Raw genomic sequence first — 19,850 nt, 5'->3', positions numbered from 1 at the left:
AAGCACGGGAGTCACTCTTACTAAAAACCAAAAATACAAATTAAACCAACCCAAAATCTCTTTCCATCTATCACGCTGACTGCCAAAGATTCTTTTTTTAAAGCAGCGTTGATGCTGGGGAATGGGCAGGTGCAAGTGGTGCTTACACACTGTTGTTTAGAACATAACTGATCAAACACTTCTGAAAAGCAAGTTGGCAAAATGAAACATGAACCTTGAGATGCTTACATCCTTAGGCAGAAATTCCCCTTGATGGAAACTTTGACAGTAAAGAGTCCCAAAAGCATACTATGATTTGTACATTCAGATATCATATTATCTGAGATTTGCCTCGAAACAACTCAGGAGACAGGAAGTACATGGGTAACAAAAATTGCTTAGTTTGGGTGAGAGACACATAGGACAAATTATACTGTTCTCTCTTCTTTTGCATATGCTTGGGATTCTCCATAAAAAGCTTTTTGAAGTTGTTATGATATGGATGTGGTCTGAGTGTCCCCCAGGGCTCCATGTGCTGAAGTGGGGGAGCAGGGGCCGCACCATGCCAGGCCACACGCAGGCAGATGCTCAACAGGAAGAGCACAGGAAGAAAAACTGGCTTGGAACGAACCCGAAACCAAGTTTGTGTACTACAGAAAATGCTGATAGTACACAGAGTATGCCTTTTTCTGGGGAGTGAGTTACTGGGTATTGAACTTAGGGGTATTCTAACTCTTAAGCTCTATCTCCAGCCCTACTTTATTTTTATCTTGAAACAGGGTCTCTCGCTAGGTCGATGAGTCTCAGTACTTGCTGAGGCTCCTCAAACCTGCAACCCCCCGACTCAGCCTCCCAAGTACTAGGATGACAAGGGTGACCAGCACGGGCCACCCACCCGCTACAACACAGCAGGGCAGCTCTAAGGGAGTGGACGACTGGTGCTCCTGGTACAAGACCTAGAAATGAGATCCAAAGGGCAACCGATCCGAGGTGAGATCAGACCAGAGATGTGACCTGGGCCTGCTATTTGAGATACAAACTTGCTAATGGATTACAACCTAAAGGTTAAGAAACTTCAGTAACAACTGCTGAAAGTAAAAAGACATTTTAATTTTAAGACTTTTTAAAACTAAGCATAAAGAGCTATCTTTTTTTCTTTCTTTCTTTTTTTTTTTTTTTGGTGGTACTGGGGTTCCTGGAAACCCTTCTACCTCCGGGCTACACTCCCAGACATATTTTTACATTTTTATTTGGAAACAGGGTCTCCTAAACCAGCCACGGCTGGCTTCGAACCTGCACGATCCTCCTGTCTCTGCCTCCCAAGCGCGGGGATTACAAGCGTGCACCACCACTCCCGGCAAAAGAATTATCTTTGATACTAAATGAGAATAATAAGACTTTGTTAATTAATGAATAAAGTTGAAAATTTTTCTTCTCTTGATTCACATATTTTAGGAATGTTTTATAAAAATGGGACTGAGGACTGGCAGAGTATATTATACAACAGATATACACATATTAGAGATAACTTCTTCAAAGTTTTTACTCAATCAAAAAGGTTTTTTAAACCCACCTAAGAACTTTATTTATTGTGCATGTTCTTTATATTTTGAGTATGTTTACCTTTAAGCTTGCCTTTGAATACTCCCAAAAAGTGAACCCCAGAACCAGTGTGCCAAACCGCCAACTACCACATCCCTGTAAGACCAGGGGAGGCTTTCTGTTACCGAGTCCCAAGCCCATACCTGTGACAGCACCTGGGGCAGAGGAGCAACAAAACATTTTTCAAAGGACTTACTGCTCGAGTCGTAATGATCAGGGCATCTACTGTAATCTACTACGATAGTCAATTTTGTGCACTTACAAAACAAACCAGGCCTGGGCTGTAACTCAGTGATAAAACACATGCCCAGCAGGATCGAGGCCCTGGGTCCAAGTCCAGGCACCAAAGGAATGAATGAAAGTAACTACAATTCAACTAAAGACCTTTCCATCTGTACACTACTTTTCAGACATGCAACCCATACAGCAGTGATATATTTCTATAATTTAAACTTATATAATTTAAATTTTATAAATTAAACAACTGTTTCATTTCAGAAGTACTACATTTCTTACCTTTTTGCCAGATAGCAAATCTTCTCCTAGTAAGTCATCTTCAAGTTCACTAGGAGAAAGAGAAATGCCACAGCATTACTCCTACTGATAGAAGAAATAAAAGAAATGGGCTGTAGAAAAGAGGCACAAAGAAAGAGCAAGGAAATGGTACTTCAATATACTGGAATCCCTCACTCCCACGTGTCTAGGAATGCGCCTGTGATAAATACCTTGGAAACTTTTAATTATCCCACCTAGGAAGAGTTACGCAGAAGAAATGATCTGACCTGACACCCAAGGCCACAGAGAGATCCCGGAAAGAGGACAGGTCTACCTAAAGGAAAGTCAAATTCACTTAAGGGGATGGCCTCAGACCACAACCCCACCCCCCCAGTAGTTTAAGCGAAGACGTTAGACACTGGCGAGCACACAGGACCCTGCAGGCAGCAGGCGCCTGCGCTCACCTTGAGATCACCAACTGCGGCGCGCCCTGCCTCCCAGGCCACCCCAGCAGGACCCCAGGGTGCCTCGCTCTGGAGAGGGCCTGCATTCTCCCTGGAATGTGCATTTTTCTCTCCTAGCCAAATCTCCGTCTGTGACTCTGACTGGATCATGCTGAAATCTGTTAATGACATGTAAGCCAGGGACTCAAGTCCTAGACCCTACATGGACACAGCTCTTCCCATGATTCTACTGGACTAGAAAGGGTACAGGTCTCAGAGGGACTCCAGGGCCTGAGGACTTCAGTGTGAAATGTGCAACAGTGAGAAGTTACTTTCCAATACAAGGGAGCATTCTTTAGGTGAGGAGAAGGCTGACACAGGAGGTGGTCACTAGACTTTAATCTTCATTTTCACAACTCAAGTTAAGAAATCTTTATCTCTTTAGACCTGTTGAAAATCACTCAAAAACTACTTAGAAGTAAGCTTCCTTTTATCTTTACAAACTTATGATTAAATATGACAAGATGCTCGGTATCATTTATCAGCAGAAATACTTTAAAAAAAAATAATAAGACCATATGACAATCATCAAACTGGCAGGACCTGAAAAATTTAAAAATTCAAAGTAATGATGAGGTTGTAAAATCAAATCAGTGCCTGGGAATCAAAGCAAGGTGTGAAGTCGCAGCAGTCACCTGCAATGTTTTCCAGCATGTTTCTGTTTGGGGATGACTGGGACCAGGCTTACATAGAAGTCAAGACGTTGGAGATTTTTAGAAAATGCTGATTGGTATAGATGGCTATCACTGGATTGTGTTTCTCATTCTGGGAAAACACTCTTAGAAGCAAATGTCTCTAAAGATCAACAGACAGAAGGAAAAGACTCAGTAAAACCATGAAGATGCTTCTGGGTGAAATGCTCTGGAGGCTAACCGTGCCACTCTTCTTACCATGACTATTCTCTTTATTATAAGGGCTTTGGTTACAAACTTCTATAGGCTTGGAGGGATCATCGCCAGCACTATTTTGCTCAAAAAAAAAAAAAAAATTTGGTTTATGTGTGTTTTACAGAATACTAGGGTCTCTGGGAAGGCATATGTGGAGTTTAAGCAGAAATATACCTTTTCATAACACTCTTTAGTAGTAGAAACAAATTATTTAGTTTATACACTTAAAACTCTTAAGTTATTTAAGTTACCCACATTTTATAGATGAAAATAAGGACATTAAATAATGTCCAAGGACACAAAGCAGGGTAAATCAGGACAAGACCTTAATAGCCCTTGAAAACTAGTGTTTCACAGAAATATAAGATGGCTATGAGAAACATAGCCCCCTTTGAACAATGTTAAGCTGCTATTCTCCATCAGATACAAACTTTCTAACTTCAGTATTAAAATTATCCTCTAGACACTGAGAAAATGTGCTGTTTAGTCAAAAACATTTACAACAACCTTATTTGAGAGTTTGATTCCAGGTGACAAAAAGCACTTGAGCAGCTCGCTGGAGACAAGCATCCTCTTGATCTATCTATCAGGACCGGGGCGGGACACAAGGGCGCAGTCCACCTCTGAGATGGCATCCCCAGCCCTCTTTTTAAAAAAAAAAAAAAAAAAAAAAAAACCAGAGTCTCACTACATTGCTTAGAGACTTGCTGGCCTGGAACCTGGGATCCTCCAGGTCTCAGCCTCCCAAGTACTGGCCTTACAGGCACGGGCCACCATGCCTAGTGTACACCATCATGTTAAGTAACTGAAAAAGGAGGGCCATACCACCTTCCCAGAGTACAGTAATTAATATAATAGGAACAAGTGCTAATAATTATATAAGGAATAAACTGCAAAGTATTGGTAGTATTTGTGACTTTTGCTGACAGAAAAAGCATCTGAAAATAACAAATCTTTTCTTTTTTGGTGGGAATATTGGGTTTGACCTGAAGGAATACTGCTATGTTACTTAGGCCATCCTCAAGCCTGCAATGATGCATCCTCTGGTCTTAGCCTCCTAAGTATTGTGATTACAGGCATGCACCACGGCACTGGGCTAAGAGAACAATCTCCAAAGATTACCATTATCTTTAAACAAAAATATCTTTTTAAAGTACTTGGGAGGCTGGGAGAGGAGAATCACAGGTTTGAGCACAGCCTCAACAACTTAGTGAGGTTCACATCAATGCAGTGAGACCCTGTTTTCAAATAAAAAAATAAATAGCGCTGGGGTGTAGTTTAGAAGTAGAATTCAATTCCCGGTACAAAAGAAAGAAAGAAAGAAAGAAAGAAAGAAAGAAAGAAAGAAAGAAAGAAAGAAAGAAAGAAAGAAAGAAAGAAAGAAAGAAAGAAAGAAAGAAAGGAAGGAAGGAAGGAAGGAAGGAAGGAAGGAAGGAAGGAAGGAAAAGAAAAGAAAAGGGAGCCTCATGACTAATGAGAAAACACAACAGGAGACAGGAGACACGGGACCAAGGCCAATGGATGACAGCAGCATAGAGGAACGAAGCGGAGGAGCGGTCAAGAACCAGACACCTGGAGTGTGCTGCACGTGCCAAGCATCACACTGGTTCACCAGAACTTTTTAACTGACACTAATCTTTCACACGGATACTTACATCGCCCATTCTTTAGATGTGAAAGCAGGCTCTGAGCTGTTAAATAACTTGCCCAAGGTCACTCTGCTAGGAAGCTGACACTGGTAGGTAATAGCAATCTGAACTCAGAACTTAAATCCTAACTACCATGCAGTTACCCCAGAGAAACATGTAACTAACTTCTCTTACTGCAGCATCAGATGGGATCCTCACAAAAGTGGTACATACATCCAAGAGAGAAAATTTAGTAAGTATATAAAACCACCAAAATTCCACCAACTATTATCAAAAACAACAATGAACTAGTGGAGGTGACTGGCCGACACCTCATAGTCAGTCTCAGAGGGGAGAACAGTTATGTTCCCAACAACAAGGGAAAGTGCTATAGAAACAGCAAGCACCACACTGGAGAGGTGCCCTGCATTCAAATGAAGAACATCCTAATGGATCCACCAGTCATCATCATTTGGGTAACAACCATTTTTGGGCATACGTTTCTTATCAAAGATACAGCTAATGAGCTACTGAAGACAAGTATATTTATACCCACAAAAAGAAGTATCCTGAAAGCTACTTCTCAGGGAATGTGTACTTAGATGTCAGCCACCTAGCTACAGCCTTTCACGTGAACATGGCGGGCCCGCTGTCTCAGGTCCTCCAGCTCCAGTCCCCTCTACTCCGTCTCTACCAGCTGTGAACCTGGATGCACACACCTTCCTGGAACAGCTCACGTAGGCTGCCCCACCCCTGGCTTCTGGATGCATCTAGCCAGCAGGATCCAACCAGAGAATGTCACTTCAGGAGGAGAGAAGGCAAGCCCCCCCCCCCCCCCGCATCACAACAGCCTTCCCCTCAGGGCCTAAGCGGGAAATGCTACTCCTGGATGCTCCCCAACTCTCAGCTCTCTAACCCTGTCCAGCAGACAGACCTCTCATTAAAGAAAGGGTTCCAGCTAAAAACTCTTCAGCTAAAAAGTCTTCCAGCCTGCACAGGAGAGGGGCTGCCTGTGCTAGGAGCACTGACTCCTCGGCTTACAGGTACCACCTGGTAACAGAGCACGAGGAAGCCTGGCACCTCTGCCCCCGTCTGTCTCCTTCACGACCTTACACTCTGTGACCTGCCCAGCTCTGCACAGGCATGTTAAGGAATGTTCATCTAGAAACAGGAATACAAGGTTTATCAGACCTAAACTTACCCCCCCCTTCAAGACCCAGGGAAAGCTGCTGCAGCACCCTGACTCAGACTCCTGGTGGTGCCTAAATCCCTGGGCACCTCTGCCCTGCACAGCTGAGCCTCACGGGCACATCCGTGGGCTGTCGGCCTGCACTGCTCCTAGTTGTCGGGCCTTTGGGCTGGGCATGAGCCACACCACCAGCTTTCCAACCTTCCTCATAAATGTCTTTCTACTGTCTGTCCTGTTGTTTCTTTCTCTGGAGGATCCTGACTAATGCACTGAATAAGTCCCTGAGGAGCAATCACCTGTGGAGTAAGAGTTACAATATTTCTACAGTAGATTATTCTCTAAAATTTCTGGGGCACTGTGATTTTCAAACAGCAACTAGGAATTCTTTGTGCTGAGGTCCAGTTTACCTTTTAGGGCCACTGCCTCACCTATATCAATACACTATTTGACCACGACGCCAAGGTAGCTGTTACGTTTTCTCACTGCAGCTCCTAAGACGCTGGAGAGCGGTGGAGCACCACTCCGCGTCCCCTCAAGAGCACAGCCCTTCACCCTCAAGTCCCTGCCAGAGTGAATGGCTCACACTGGAGCTGCCGTCACCACAGCTGTTCTATACAGTGTGTGCGTCCCTCAACAGCTACCCCCACCTTCACCAGGAACCAGGGAAACTGCAAATTAAAACCAGCATAAATTACAAGGGCAAGTATCGCAAAGTCAGCCAAATTCCTGGGTAGGAAATGGAAAGAGAGGAGTTGTGACACATGAGTGCGCCACAAAGTCAATGCCGTTTCTGAACAAAACACTGGAAGACGAGGAAACCTATGTTCTGCACAACCCTGGATACACTCAAGCCCCTAACAGGAGCCCTCTGGACAGCCCTCCACCTGGAAAGGCCTCGCCCTGACCAGCTCAGAGCCCACCCAAGACGGAGAAGCGCCTTCCAGTAAGATCCCTGCCGACGAGTGCCAGAGGCAGGACACGGCGACGCCCAGTGTGCACGGACCTGTCCCAGTCCTCGTCGGCGGCTCTTCTTCTCCAGGACCGCTCCGCACCAGGCTTATCGAATTGGTCAAAGTCATCATCTACGAAGAGAAGTACATTCAAGTCAGTTTCACTACATCAAGACAGACACAATTTGAATAATTAACCACTAAAACGACTTAAGGACTCCTAGCCTGACATTTCAAGATGCAGAAGTTCCATATACAGCCATAACTGCTTTAATACTTCAAAGTTTTAATCAGGTATGGTAGCACACACCTGTAATCCCAGTACTTGGCCGACTGAAATAGGAAGATTGCAGGTTCAAGGCCAAACTCCGCAATTTAGTGAGACCCTGTTCCAAAATTAAAAATAAAATAGGACCGGGCATTTCAGAGGCGGAAAATCCCCAGTATCTCCTTCTACACACACACACACACACACACACACACACACACACACACATCCATACTGAGGCAAAAGAACTGCAAGTCTGAGGCCAAGCTGAACAACATATGACTCAATCTCAAATTTTAAAAGGGGGAATAGGGACTGGAGATATAGCCATGGTAGTGACCCTGAATTCAATCCCCAGTTCTGAAAAAAGAATCAGAACTTTAGTAAAATGTTCCCTTTATTAAAAAAAAAAAAGTTTTTTTTTGTTTTTTTACTTCTGAAAAATGCTAGCTTGCTAAAAGCAGGAGACTTTCATAATATTTTTGTAATGTTCACATTTTCCCAAACATGACTGGCTATGCAGAAAATTGGAGAGAATCTAAAAAAAAAAAAAGGGGGGTTGAATAAATGAGTTACCAAAGCCTCAAAATACAAGAATATACAAAATTCAAAATTCAACAGTATCGCTGGGCATGGTGGCGCATGCTTGTGATCCCAGCATTCGGAGGCTAAGACAGGAGGATCGCGGTTCGCGGACAGCCTCAGCTACTTAGTGAGGCCCTCCGCAACTCAGTGAGACCCTGTTTCAAAACAAAAAATAAAAAAATAGGGCAGGGGGTATAGCTCAGAGGTCAAATGCCTCTGGGTTCCATTCCCAGACCTGCAAAAAAACAAAAACAAAAAACAAAAAAATTTCAATAGTATCTCTACATACAAGTATAAATTGGAAAGTGTTTTAAAAACATTTGTATTATCACTAAAAATATGAAATACTAGCTGGGCATGGTGGTGCATGCTTGTAATCCTAGCATTCAGGAGGCTGAGACAGGAAGATCACTGCTCGCAGACAGCCTCAGCTACTTAGTGAGACCCTATGTAACTTAGTGAGACCCTGTTTCAAAATAAACAATAAAAAATAGGGCAGGGGGTGTAGCTTGAATGTCGAATGCCCCTGGGTTTCATCCTCAGACACGCAAAAAAAAAAAACAAAACATAATAAAAGATGTGAAAGACCTGTACATTAAAAACTACAAAATATGCTAAGAGAAACTAGTGACCTAAATAAACACAGCAATATTCTGAGTCATGAGTCAAGACTTACAGCCATTAAATGACAATTCTCCCCCAAATGATCACACACTCAGTGCAGTCTCAATCAAAATCCCAACAGCTGTTTTGCACAATTAACATGATTCTAAAATTCCTATAGATGTCCAAGGACCTAGAATACTCTATCAAAAAAGAACATGTTGGAGAGCTGATAACTGATTTAGGAATTATTAGATACTAAAATAATTAAAGCTGCAGGACTCACATAAATATAGTCAACTAGAACCTGGGAAACATAATTGCCTTGTAGAACCCACACAGGTAGATAACTGGTATTTTACAAAGATGACGAGGGCAGCCTTTTCAGCAAATGGTGCCACAACAATTGGATAGACATCTATACCCCCAAAAGAGAACCTAAATCCATACTTTGAAAAACACAAGAGTATCTGTTCTTGGGTTAGGCAAAGACTTCTTATATGTATATGTAGGAACAAAACCACAATCAATGACAGAGCAAATGTAAAAAGTGGATACTCTCAAAATTTAAACTCTTCTCCAAAACACATAATAGGGAAAGCGCAGTGGCACATGCCTCTGATCCCAGCAACTCAAGGAGCAAGCGCAGGACAGCCTGGGCAACTCAGGACATCATGGGAGGGAGGGAGGGAGGGAGGGAGGGACGGAGGGAGGGGCTGGGGATGTAGCCAATGGTAGAGCACTTCTAGGAAATCCCAGTACCACACACAAAGTACAAGTGATGACTGAGTGAGGTAAAGGGTCAGGACGAGGTGTACCGCCCTTTCAGTGTGTGGACGTAGCCACCCACTTAGTCAGAAGCCCCCAAGCCCCGCGGTCTAGGGGGCCTTATGGAGGCCTCATTAGAAGCATGACTGATCGAATCACTGACTAGTGACTGCAGCACCCTCCAGCCCTTCTCCTCTCCTGGGAGGCTGGGAGCTGAGGCTGAAGGTTCTAACCCTTCTAAATACTTGGTTGGTTTTTCTGACAACCACCCCCATTCAGAATCAATGTAGGAATTCCCTCTAGTCGTCTCACTCGCAGAGACTGAGATGGTAAACTCTAAGGGTTTTAGCAGCTTTGGGCCAGGAACAAAGGCCAAATATTTTCATTTTTTATAACACTAGTGTCCTTCAAAAACTACTGTCCACTAGAACCTCAGAATGTAACCTCACTTAGAAAAAGTCTTTGAATATATTATTAGTCTAGATAAGGTAATTCTGGATTAAAGTGTGCTCTAAAGCCAATGACTAACTCGCTCACTTCTGGGTCGACAAACAAACAAAAAAAATGAAAACAGGGGCTTGAGGATCTTTATACACTCTCCAAGTAGTATGATACTTAAAACAGCCAAAAGGCATAAGCATCTCAAGTTTCTAGCCTGGAGTAAAAAGGTTTTTTTAAAAAATGCTCTCTATCTGCAATGAAATATTAGCCTTAAAAAGGAAGGAAATAAACCGAGTGTGGTGGCGCACACCCATAAACCCAGTACTTGGGAGGCTGAGACAAGAGGACCACAGGTTCAAGTAGTGAGAATATTGGCAACCCAGCCACACACTGTTTCAAAACAAAAAGTAAAAAAGGGCTGGGGGAATAGCTCAGAGGTAGAATGCCACTGGCTTCAATCCTGAATACCACAAAAAGGAAATTCTGACATACGTTACGTGAAAATTCTGAAGACATTCTATTCAGTGAAATAATAAGTCAAAGTCCTAAGAAGCAAGCTAAGAGCCCTATAGGCATTTTATTTTGCTTAGAGTCTTTTCAGTCATTTCCCATCTACTCTTTAGATCGTAGACAACCCCTTATTAAAGTTTCAGTTTATACTAGCATGCTACACAAAGAGAAAACATGTCCACATCAATTCAGAACTTGAAAGGAAAAACAATGCCTGTCTGAAGGCCACGGGAAGACTTGTCCCGCAAGGCATGCGTGGCCTATGCCTCCATGTCTGGATCTCCTACATGTAAACCTCAGCTAAGAGTTCCACATCAACGCGGGCCTAATTCTTCCTCATCCTCAAGACGAAAGCCATCTACTGGAATGTCCACAATTTTCCAACGTGGAGTGATTAGGAATCAACAAAAGACACAACTTCTGTTTACCATTCTCATTTCTTCATCCTCCATTTGCACAAACTTGGACTTGTTGGAAATGTCATATTAGCTTGGGACAAGGTTCCAACAACTGTCTGCTCTAAGGGCCATGAACTTCAGGCCAGGGGTAGTTGTGCCACAGGTTTAGGTCCAAATTAGCAACTGCCCGTTTATGTAAATAAACATTTAATGGAACGCAGTCACAGCAATTCAATCACATAATGTCTGTGGCTGCTGGCAAGTTACAAAGACAAAGGTAAATTGTTTCAACAGAAGCCACATGCTCTGCAAAACCTAAAATATTTACTATCTGGCCCTTCATAAAAAAAAGCTAGTAAACCTTTGTATTTCAAAGGTTCTCAACATTCCTACTGTGTCCTCGACATTACTCTCTCTATAATATACTCTTAGACTAAATGAGGGTCAAGATTAACAGACAGATGGTCTCTAGGTCTTCTTTTGTGGTATTAAAACCAGGGCCATTCTACTTCTGAGCTACGTGTGTGTGCGTGTGTGTGTGTGTGTTCATGTTCCTGGGGACTGAACACAGAGGCATGCTACCTCCGAGGTATAATGCTACCCCTATTTTACAGTCTACAATCTAAACTAAGAGGGTCAAGATTCCTTATTTTATAGGTGATAATAATCCAAGCCCAGCTTGGTGGTACAAACTTGTAATCACAGCATTAAGGAGGCTGAGACATGAGGATCGTGGTTAGAGGCCAGCCTCAGCTGATTAGTGAGGCCCTGTACATCTCAGTGAAACCCTGTTTCAAAAGAAAAAAGAAAAAATAGGGCTGGGTGTGTAGCTCAGAGGTAGAATGGCCCTGGGGTCAATCCCCAGTACCGCAAAAAAGAAAAAAAAAAAAAAAAAAAAAAAACCCAAATCCATTATGTACGTATTAACTAGGAAAAAGAGAGGCTCTCCCTAAAGTGTGGTTTTATTCTGTTCATGAAATACAGCGCACTGATCATCGGCCTCCCTGCTTTCAACTCCATTCCCTTCCTGTAGTTCTGCTAGTTAAGTGTCCAGAAACAATAACTAGCAGAACCTACAGCAAATGCCACACTCAATGGTAGAGCGTGCAGAGGATGGTCCCGAGCCTCAGACACAGCGCGCCAAGGCCAGGACGCCTGCTATTATCCACTGTATTCCTTACGACCCTGGAAGGCTGGCCAACCAGTGCTGCCACGTAAGTGCAAGAAATGAGATGTACAAAGCTTAGCATGAGGAGATTCAGGACATGACAGACTAGAAAATTTAAAATATCAGACTATTTATTAATGTATGTACTTATTTAGTAGTATTGAACCCAGGGGTATTCTCCTTCTGAGCTGCACCCCCAGCCGTGTGAGTGTGTGTGTGTGCATGCGCGAGCGTGTTGCTGAGGATGGAATGCAGAGGCATCCTACCTCGGAGGTACACCTCCACCCCTATTTTTTAACCTTAAAACAGGGTCGCACTAAGCTGCAGAGGCCTCATGAGGTAGCCGTGGCTGGCCGCGAACCTGTCATCCTCCCGTCTGCTTCCCAGGTACTGGGATTACAGGTGTGCGCCTCCACACCTGGTCTGATTTGGAAACAGGATCTCACTAGGGCTGAGAGTCTCTGCTCGCCGTGAGTGTCTGTACCTGCAATCCTCCTGCTCAGCCTCTTATTTATTTAATAGTCCAGCTAAAGGACTCTAGACTATTAAAACAAGATTCCAAGATGATAGTCACATAATGCAATTACCAAAAAAGGGGGGGAAAGGTTTCTACAAATTTGAGAATAGAATACAATTAAAATTTTGACACCATGTACTATGAAAATACCACAAAATATTAGAAATGAAATAAACAAAAAACATGAGCAAAGCACCCGCCTTTACTAAGGCAAGCCCCTCCGGGCAGTGCTCTTTACCCGGTGTGAGCACACGTACTCTACACAGCCCAGTGCCTGCACAGCCCAGTACTCAGAAGAGCTGGTCAAGGAAGGACTGAGGGACAAGAAAGAAGAGCCTGGCCCAGAGACATCCCTGTTGATGGATGGCAGAACTCATGTTGTAAAAATACCAGTGTTTCCCAAACTGTGTTCACAAATTCAATGTTAACTTGCAAAAATGTCCATTAAACTCCTTCAGAAAACCCTGGAGACTCTGAGGCTCCTTTTTAAAAATCTGTACCACAGTAACCACAAAGAATTTCTTAGAAAGGCATATGGTGGGCCTTTATAATCCCAGCATTTGGGAGGCGGAGACTGGAGGATCCTGGTTCGCGGACAGCCTCAGCTACTTAGTGAGGCCCTCTGCAACTTAATGAGAACCCATTTCAAAATAAAAAATAAAAAATAGGGCAGAGGGTGTATCTCGGAGGTTGAATGCCCCTGGGTTCCATCCCCAGACCCACAAAATAAATAAATAAATAAATAAATAAATAAATAAATAAACTAACTAACTAACTAAAAAATAGGGCTGGGAATGGAGCTGAGGCAGAACAATACTGGGTTCAATCCCCAGTACCCCCACACACACACGAGTGCACATTTACAGAGGGTACAGGAGCACTTTCTTTGTTGATGGGAGAATAAAATGGTAAAGAGGACAACTTGAAAGCAGCTATCAAAAATTTAAATATGTATAACTTGCTACCTAGTAATTCCAATTCTAGCAGTATCTATCTTCCAGAAATATTTGTATAAACACATCAAGACGTGTAGATAGATGCTTATGGCTCTATTATCTACCACAGTGAAAAAGTCGAAATAACTGAAATGCTCATTGGAAAATGGTTAAATGCACACAGCTCTCATTTCCTGACATAGGATCCCCAGGCCCTACATTTAAGTGAACATGTTATTAAAGGTCATGTATCTGAGTAGGTACAACACCTATACAGGAAAGGATGAAAAGGCTCCCTTCCAAACTGTCAATAAAAACAGTGGATATGTTCATTTCTGAATAAATTGCATTCACTATAAAGTTCCTCCAATGCCAAGTGACATCACTAAAGACACTGGAATGGAATCCATGCCCCCACTAAAACAACATTAAAATCTGAGGCAAAAAAAAGAGATATCAGACTCAAACTCTTTGCAACTCTGGAATCTCATATAAAACCTTGCAAGAACCCGGGAGGCTTAATGGAGAAAGAAGCTGCGAAGCTACAGAGAACAGGTGCTGCGGCTCCCTCCCCACCTGCCGACCCACCCAGGCGAGCGGGAGCATTCCTAGAACAGCTTATTAATGCTTAAAAAAAACTCAAAAACTCACTGTGCACTGCAACCCGCCTGTCGGCCCCTGTGGAGTCAGTCCACCCGGGGCCTTGTCTTTCTTTTGCCCCCCAGATCTCTCTTAGGGCTACAGCAGCACAGCAGGCAGTGTGTGCCAAAAGGAAGGGTGGCGCACCCGACGAGCAGCACACTGACCACAAAGCCTGGGGGGAGGCTGGAGAGGGAGACCCAAGAGGGGAGAGGGCTTCCATGGGCTCCCACATGCCCCGGGGCACCTAGAGCCCGTGCGCATCCCAGAGCAAGGCGCACGCTCAGAAAACACGTGGGATAACCCAAGAGTTACAGCTCTGACTCAGGTTTAGACTCTAGGCAGAGGGCGAAGGCTAATGCAGTTAGAGGTTACTTCTGCTAGAGCCAGCGGGAAAGGAGGGGTTGGGTGGGTTCTTTCCTAATAGCTCTAAGCATTTAATAATCTGTCACCTCAGTAGCTAAGCACTGTGATAACCAAAAGGAGGCTTCAGTGACCACACAGGACAAGAAACACAGTCTCTGCAAAACTAGTTTGAAAAGAATTTTTTTTGTCTCTATACTCAAGTTTGAACTCCAGGGTGTTCTACCTCCAAGCTATATCCCCAGTCCTTATTTTTTATTTAGAATCAGGGCCTCACTAAATTGCAGAGGCTGGCCTCGAACCTGTAATCCTCCTGTGTCAGCCTCCCAAGTACAGGGATCACAAGCACACACCACCACATCCAACTGAAAAGTTATTTTATAACCAGATAAATAAGATGGGCAGAGTGGCGCATGTCTGCAGTCCCAGTACCTAGGAGGCTGAGACAGGAGGATCACATGTTTAAAGTCAGCCTCAGCAATTCAGCAAGATTCTCAACAACCTAGCAAAACCCTGTTTCAAAGTGAAAAGTAAAAAAGTAACTTGGAGGTAGAATGCCCCTGAGTTCAATCCCTAGTACCAAAAAAACAACAAACAAACAAAAATCTACACCAATGACAAATTCAGAGGGAGAACATTCTAAAATTTCCATAATCACTACATTATATAATTCAGAAAGTCTAGTTTTCAGTCCCAAAACTGAGGCATGTAAATGAACAGCAACGCACTGAAATAATAAAATCTGAGAAACTGGAAAGAAGACAATGAGAAAAACAAAGAGATTCTAAGAAAACTGGGCAACATCATCAAGGGTATCGTCACATGTATTACGGGAGAGCCAAAAGGACAAACTGGCAGGAAAAAGGCACGTGGCGCAGGCTTGTCATCCCAGTACTCCGGAGGCAGAGCCAGGAGGATCGCAGGTTCACAGCCAGCCTCGCCACTGAGCGAGGCCCTCCGCAACTTACTGAGACCCTGTTTCAAAATAAAGAATACAAGCCAGGCGTGGTGGGCACGCTTGTCATCCCCGCGCTTGGGAGGCGGAGACAGGAGGACCGCGCTGGCTTAAGAGACCCTGTTTCCAAATAAAAAAGCAGTATAAAATAGGTCTGGGAGTGTAGCCCAAAGTAGAAGGGCTTCCAAGAACCCCGGTACCACCTAAAGAATGACCAAAACTCCTAAATTTAATGAAAGATGAATTTATACATCCAAGAAGGTCAACAAACTCCAAAAGAAAACACCTAAGAGATCCACACTGAAACTGAACTGTCCAAAAAAAAAGCTAAAGAGGATCTTCAAAGACAAAAGGAACTTGTCATATGAAAGGGATCCTTGATGAGATTAATGGTCAATTTCTCTTCAGAAACCACGAAGGCCATGAGACAGTGGGATGAAATATTTAAATGCTGAAAGAGAGCCGGGCGTGGTGGCGCACGCTTGTAATCCCCGCGCTCGGGAGGCTGAGACAGGAGGATCGCACAGGTTCGAAGCCAGCCTCAGCTACTTAGTGAGGCTTTCAGCAACATAGTGAGACCCTGTTTCCAAATAAAATAGAAAATAGGTCTGAGAGTATAGCCCAGAGGTAGAAAGCCTCTGAGTTCTACCCTCAGTACTACCAAATAAATAAATAAATAAAATAAAGTGCCGAAAGAAAAACCGTCATCTAAGAATTCTATATCTGACAATCATTCTGCAAAAATTCTATTCCAGATAAACCAGAGTCTCAAATTTACTTTGCTTACCAGCCCTATTTCAGGGAAATTTAATTTTTTTTAAAAGGTGATTTCTGAGCTACTCGCCAGCCTATTTTTTTTTTTTTAATAGGGTAGCAGGGCGTGGTGGCACAGGCTTGTAATCCCAGCATTCAGGAGGCTGAGACCAGAGGACCACGGTTCACGGACAACCTCAGCTACTTAGTGAGGCCCTCCATAACTTAGTGAGACCCTGTTTCAAAAAATAAAGAATAAAAATAGGGCAGGGGCTGTAGCTTGGAGGTCAAATGCCCCTGGGTTCCATCCCCAGATCCGCAAAAATAAATAAATAAATAAATAAATAAATAAATAAATAAATAAAAGAAAAAAAGAAAGCGAAATAGGGTCACACTAAGTTGCAGAGGGCTTCACTAAGTTTCAAGTGAGATAATGGACTTTCTCTCAAAGCAGCCTATTAACTGTGAATCACTACACAAACATTAGGTTGGGGGACTGTGTTAAAATTTATGCACCATTTTCTGTTTTTACTTTGTGCTTTACAATACAAATAAGCATTAGACACATTTGAAACTCATCTATTTGCTGACAAAGTAAAATGTTACCAAAGGCCAAGTTTATACACTTTGCTCTTGGTTTCAGTCCCCAGTGTTTAGCAGGTGCCACTCTTTATTAGAGAGGCCAGCAGGTCCAATCACTTGGCTGCTATGGAAAGCTACTTAACTAGGAATGAATCTGAAGTTAAGAATAAGCCGCTTTCCAGCAAGAGCCTAAGCAAGCTCTCCTGTGGACCTGCATTCTGTGACACTTTTTCTTGGGGGGGGGGGGTACTCAAGGTGGAACCCATGGGCATTCTATACCTCTGAGCTACATCCCTAGCCCTGTTTTTTTTTTTTTTCTTTATTTTGAAACAGGGTCTCACCAAGTTGTGGATGGCCTCCCTAAACTGCTGAGGCTGGCAGCAAACCCGGAACCTCCTGTCTCAGCCTCCCAAGTACTGGGGTTATAAACTGAGCCACCACAGCCAGCTGCCATCTATGCTGACTGCTCACGGAGTCTATCAGTTTCTGGGATGGTTAAGATCCCTTTATTCAAGCCTGGCATGGTTGCACAAACTTATACTCCCAATTTGGGGGAGGCTGAAATAGGAAGATCACAGGTTCTACAGGTTTGAGGACAGCCTCAGCAACTTAGGAAGACTCTGTTTTAAACTAAAAAATAAAATGGGGCTGGAGGCCTACCTCAAAGGTAGAATTCCGCTGAGTTGAAGCCCTAGCGCCACCAAAAAAAGAATTTCATTTACTGAGCAACACTGATCAATACTGCAGAGGAGCCCAGTACAGTGACCCTCTTGAACACTTAGTGGACTGTGAAATGAATCCAGGTCACAACCAGCACCTTAACATAATGAAAAGGAAAACAGACTGCATGGCAAAGGGCCACTCTACCACTATCAGCGATTCCATGTGTAAGAAACAATACCAACCATATTACTGCGAAGTACAAAACCAGGGTGGAACATGCTCCACTGAGGTGTCAGGCAAGCTTTCTACAGGGAAATAAAAGTTGCTGCCAGAAAATGTAAGTATTTTGGCTTAATATGATTCAGTTAATGCGGAATTGACAACATTAGGATGCACTTCTAGATTTTTGTTTCAAGAAGACATTTTACTCTTTTTTAATTTCCTTATTAAATTTTGTCGAACACATGCTGTGTGCAGGAAACCTGGGATACAAGGTAAAAGCGTTCCTACCTGAACAAGGTAGTGCATGCCTGTAATCCCAGCTAATCAGGAGGCTGAGGCAGGGAGGTCAAAAGTTTGAGGCCAGCCTTGGCAACTTAGCAAGACCCTGTCTCAAAATAAAAAACAAAAGGGCCAGGGGTGCAGCTCAGTGGTAGAGCGCCTCTGGGTTCAATCCCCAGAACCAAAGGAAAATTAAAGGAAAAAAACAAAAGGCATTCCTGTCCTCAAGGTGCCTTGGAGGCTAGTGGGAGATTTTTTATTTTTTTATTTTTTGGTGGTACTGGGGGGGGGGGGGTGTGGAACCCAGAGGCCTTCTAACTCTGGGCTATACTCCCAGACCTATTTTTATATTTTATTTGGAAACAGGGTCTCACTAAGTTGCTGAGAGCCTCACTAAGTAGCTGAGGCTGGCTTCGAACCTGTGCGATCCTCCTGTCTCAGCCTCCCAAGCGCAGGGATTACCAGCGTGCGCCACCACGCCTGGCTTAGTGGGAGATTAAAAAAAAAAAAATAGCTACAGAAAGCTACACAAAGAGATAAAACACTGAGGAAATCAAACAAGGGCTCTACTGAATGAAGAGGAGAAAGGCACACAGTAAGGACATTGTTCGGTGACTTTTCAGGCCCCGGGGCTCAGAAGTCAGTCCGCAAGTAGGGGCAGTCTGTACAGAAGATGCAGCTCATGCTATTAGACTTCGGAGCTACAGAAACACTCCACCAGAGTAAAGTAATAGGGAACCCACACCAAACCCTGACAAAGAGTTTTGTCTTAACAAAAATGAGAAACCTGGCACCTGTGACAAACGGGAAGGAAAACCTCTAAAACATCAAGAAGAAAACCTGCCTACTACTCTAAAATGGAAAGCTCAAACTTCCTGGCCTCGAAATTATCAAAGATCCCAAAGACTTCTGTTTATGTGAATGATATTCGGCGATATTTACTAAGTTAAAAATTAATAACAAAGTCGGGCATGGTGATGCATGCTTATAATCCCAGTACTTGGTAGGCTGAGACGAGAGGGTCGCAGGTCTGACGCCTGCCTCAGCGACTTAGCGAGACCCTCTTTGGAAAGAAAAAAGTAAAAGGGCTGGTAGTGTCGCTCAGAGGTGGAACGTTCCTGGGTCCAACCCCTGGTGCCGAAGAAACAAAGAAAAAAAGAAGAAACTGAAAACAAGCAACTTGTTTCACAAACACATGGGCCTTCAGCATAACCATGTCTTCACGTATCAGGCCGTATCTGGAAATTCCACCTTATACCACTGAGTGGAAATCGCAAATAACACGACGTGCTCTTTTTTTTTTTAAGGCTTTGGCCTAAAATCATATGAGAGAGTTTTGACCCCCAGAAAGTGACCAAGTGAGGCAGGAAAAACTAATATATTTTTTAAAAATTGAAGTAGCGTCCCATTAAGTACACACACCAAAAAAAAAAAAAAAAACCCACTTAAGCTGACATACACCACATCCCGGCGCCGGCCCGACGCGCGCTCAGCCCTGGCGCCGCGGTACTCGGCGGCCCGGGCTCCCGCGGCAATGGCGGCCCGGCGCCGCTCTCGCGCCGAGACCCGCCCGGCCGGCCGCCAACAGCCGGGGCGCGCGGCCCGCCGGCGCCAGCGCCAGCGCCCGGCCGCACGGCCGCACAAAGCCGGCGCCCACGTACCTGCGGCGCCCGCTCCTCCGCCCGCGCCCAGGGCGGCCGCCATGGCCTCGCCGCCCCCGGGCGGAGGCCGGCCGCGCGGAGCGGGCCGGGGCGGCGGGGAGCGGCGCGGGCCCGCGCGGGCAGGCAGCTCAGGCGAGGCCGGCGCGTCGCGGTCCGCAGCGGCCCGTCGCCTCCGCAGGAGGAAAACAACGCTACGGCAACATGGCGGCGCCGCGGTGCACGCCGGGAGGAAGGGCGGGCGGGCGGGCGGGCGGCCGGGGAGGCGGCGGCGGGCGGGGGCCGAGGCCGCGGGAGCCGGGCGGCCCGA

At 44.5% G+C, this 19,850-nt stretch overlaps 1 protein-coding gene across 1 annotated transcript in view; it reads right to left on the bottom strand.

The window, feature by feature from the left end:
• The window catches only part of RBM33 (RNA binding motif protein 33), a gene marked incomplete at both ends in the record, with an annotated part of 103,117 nt that extends 83,531 nt beyond the window's left edge, over positions 1-19,586 (bottom strand). Inside the window, 3 exons of the mRNA XM_080701130.1 lie at positions 2,098-2,146; positions 7,287-7,365; positions 19,544-19,586. Of these exons, the coding sequence (XP_080557256.1) occupies positions 2,098-2,146; positions 7,287-7,365; positions 19,544-19,586 (171 nt within the window). The remainder of the gene's footprint in view (positions 1-2,097; positions 2,147-7,286; positions 7,366-19,543) is intronic.
• Between the last annotated feature and the right edge of the window lie 264 nt (positions 19,587-19,850).

Source organism: Muscardinus avellanarius (assembly GCF_963383645.1).
Source record: "Muscardinus avellanarius genome assembly, chromosome: 9".
Classification (NCBI taxonomy): domain Eukaryota; kingdom Metazoa; phylum Chordata; class Mammalia; order Rodentia; family Gliridae; genus Muscardinus; species Muscardinus avellanarius.
The sequence above is the reverse complement of the archived record's forward strand: the minus strand, read 5'-3'. Positions and strand labels throughout refer to the sequence as shown.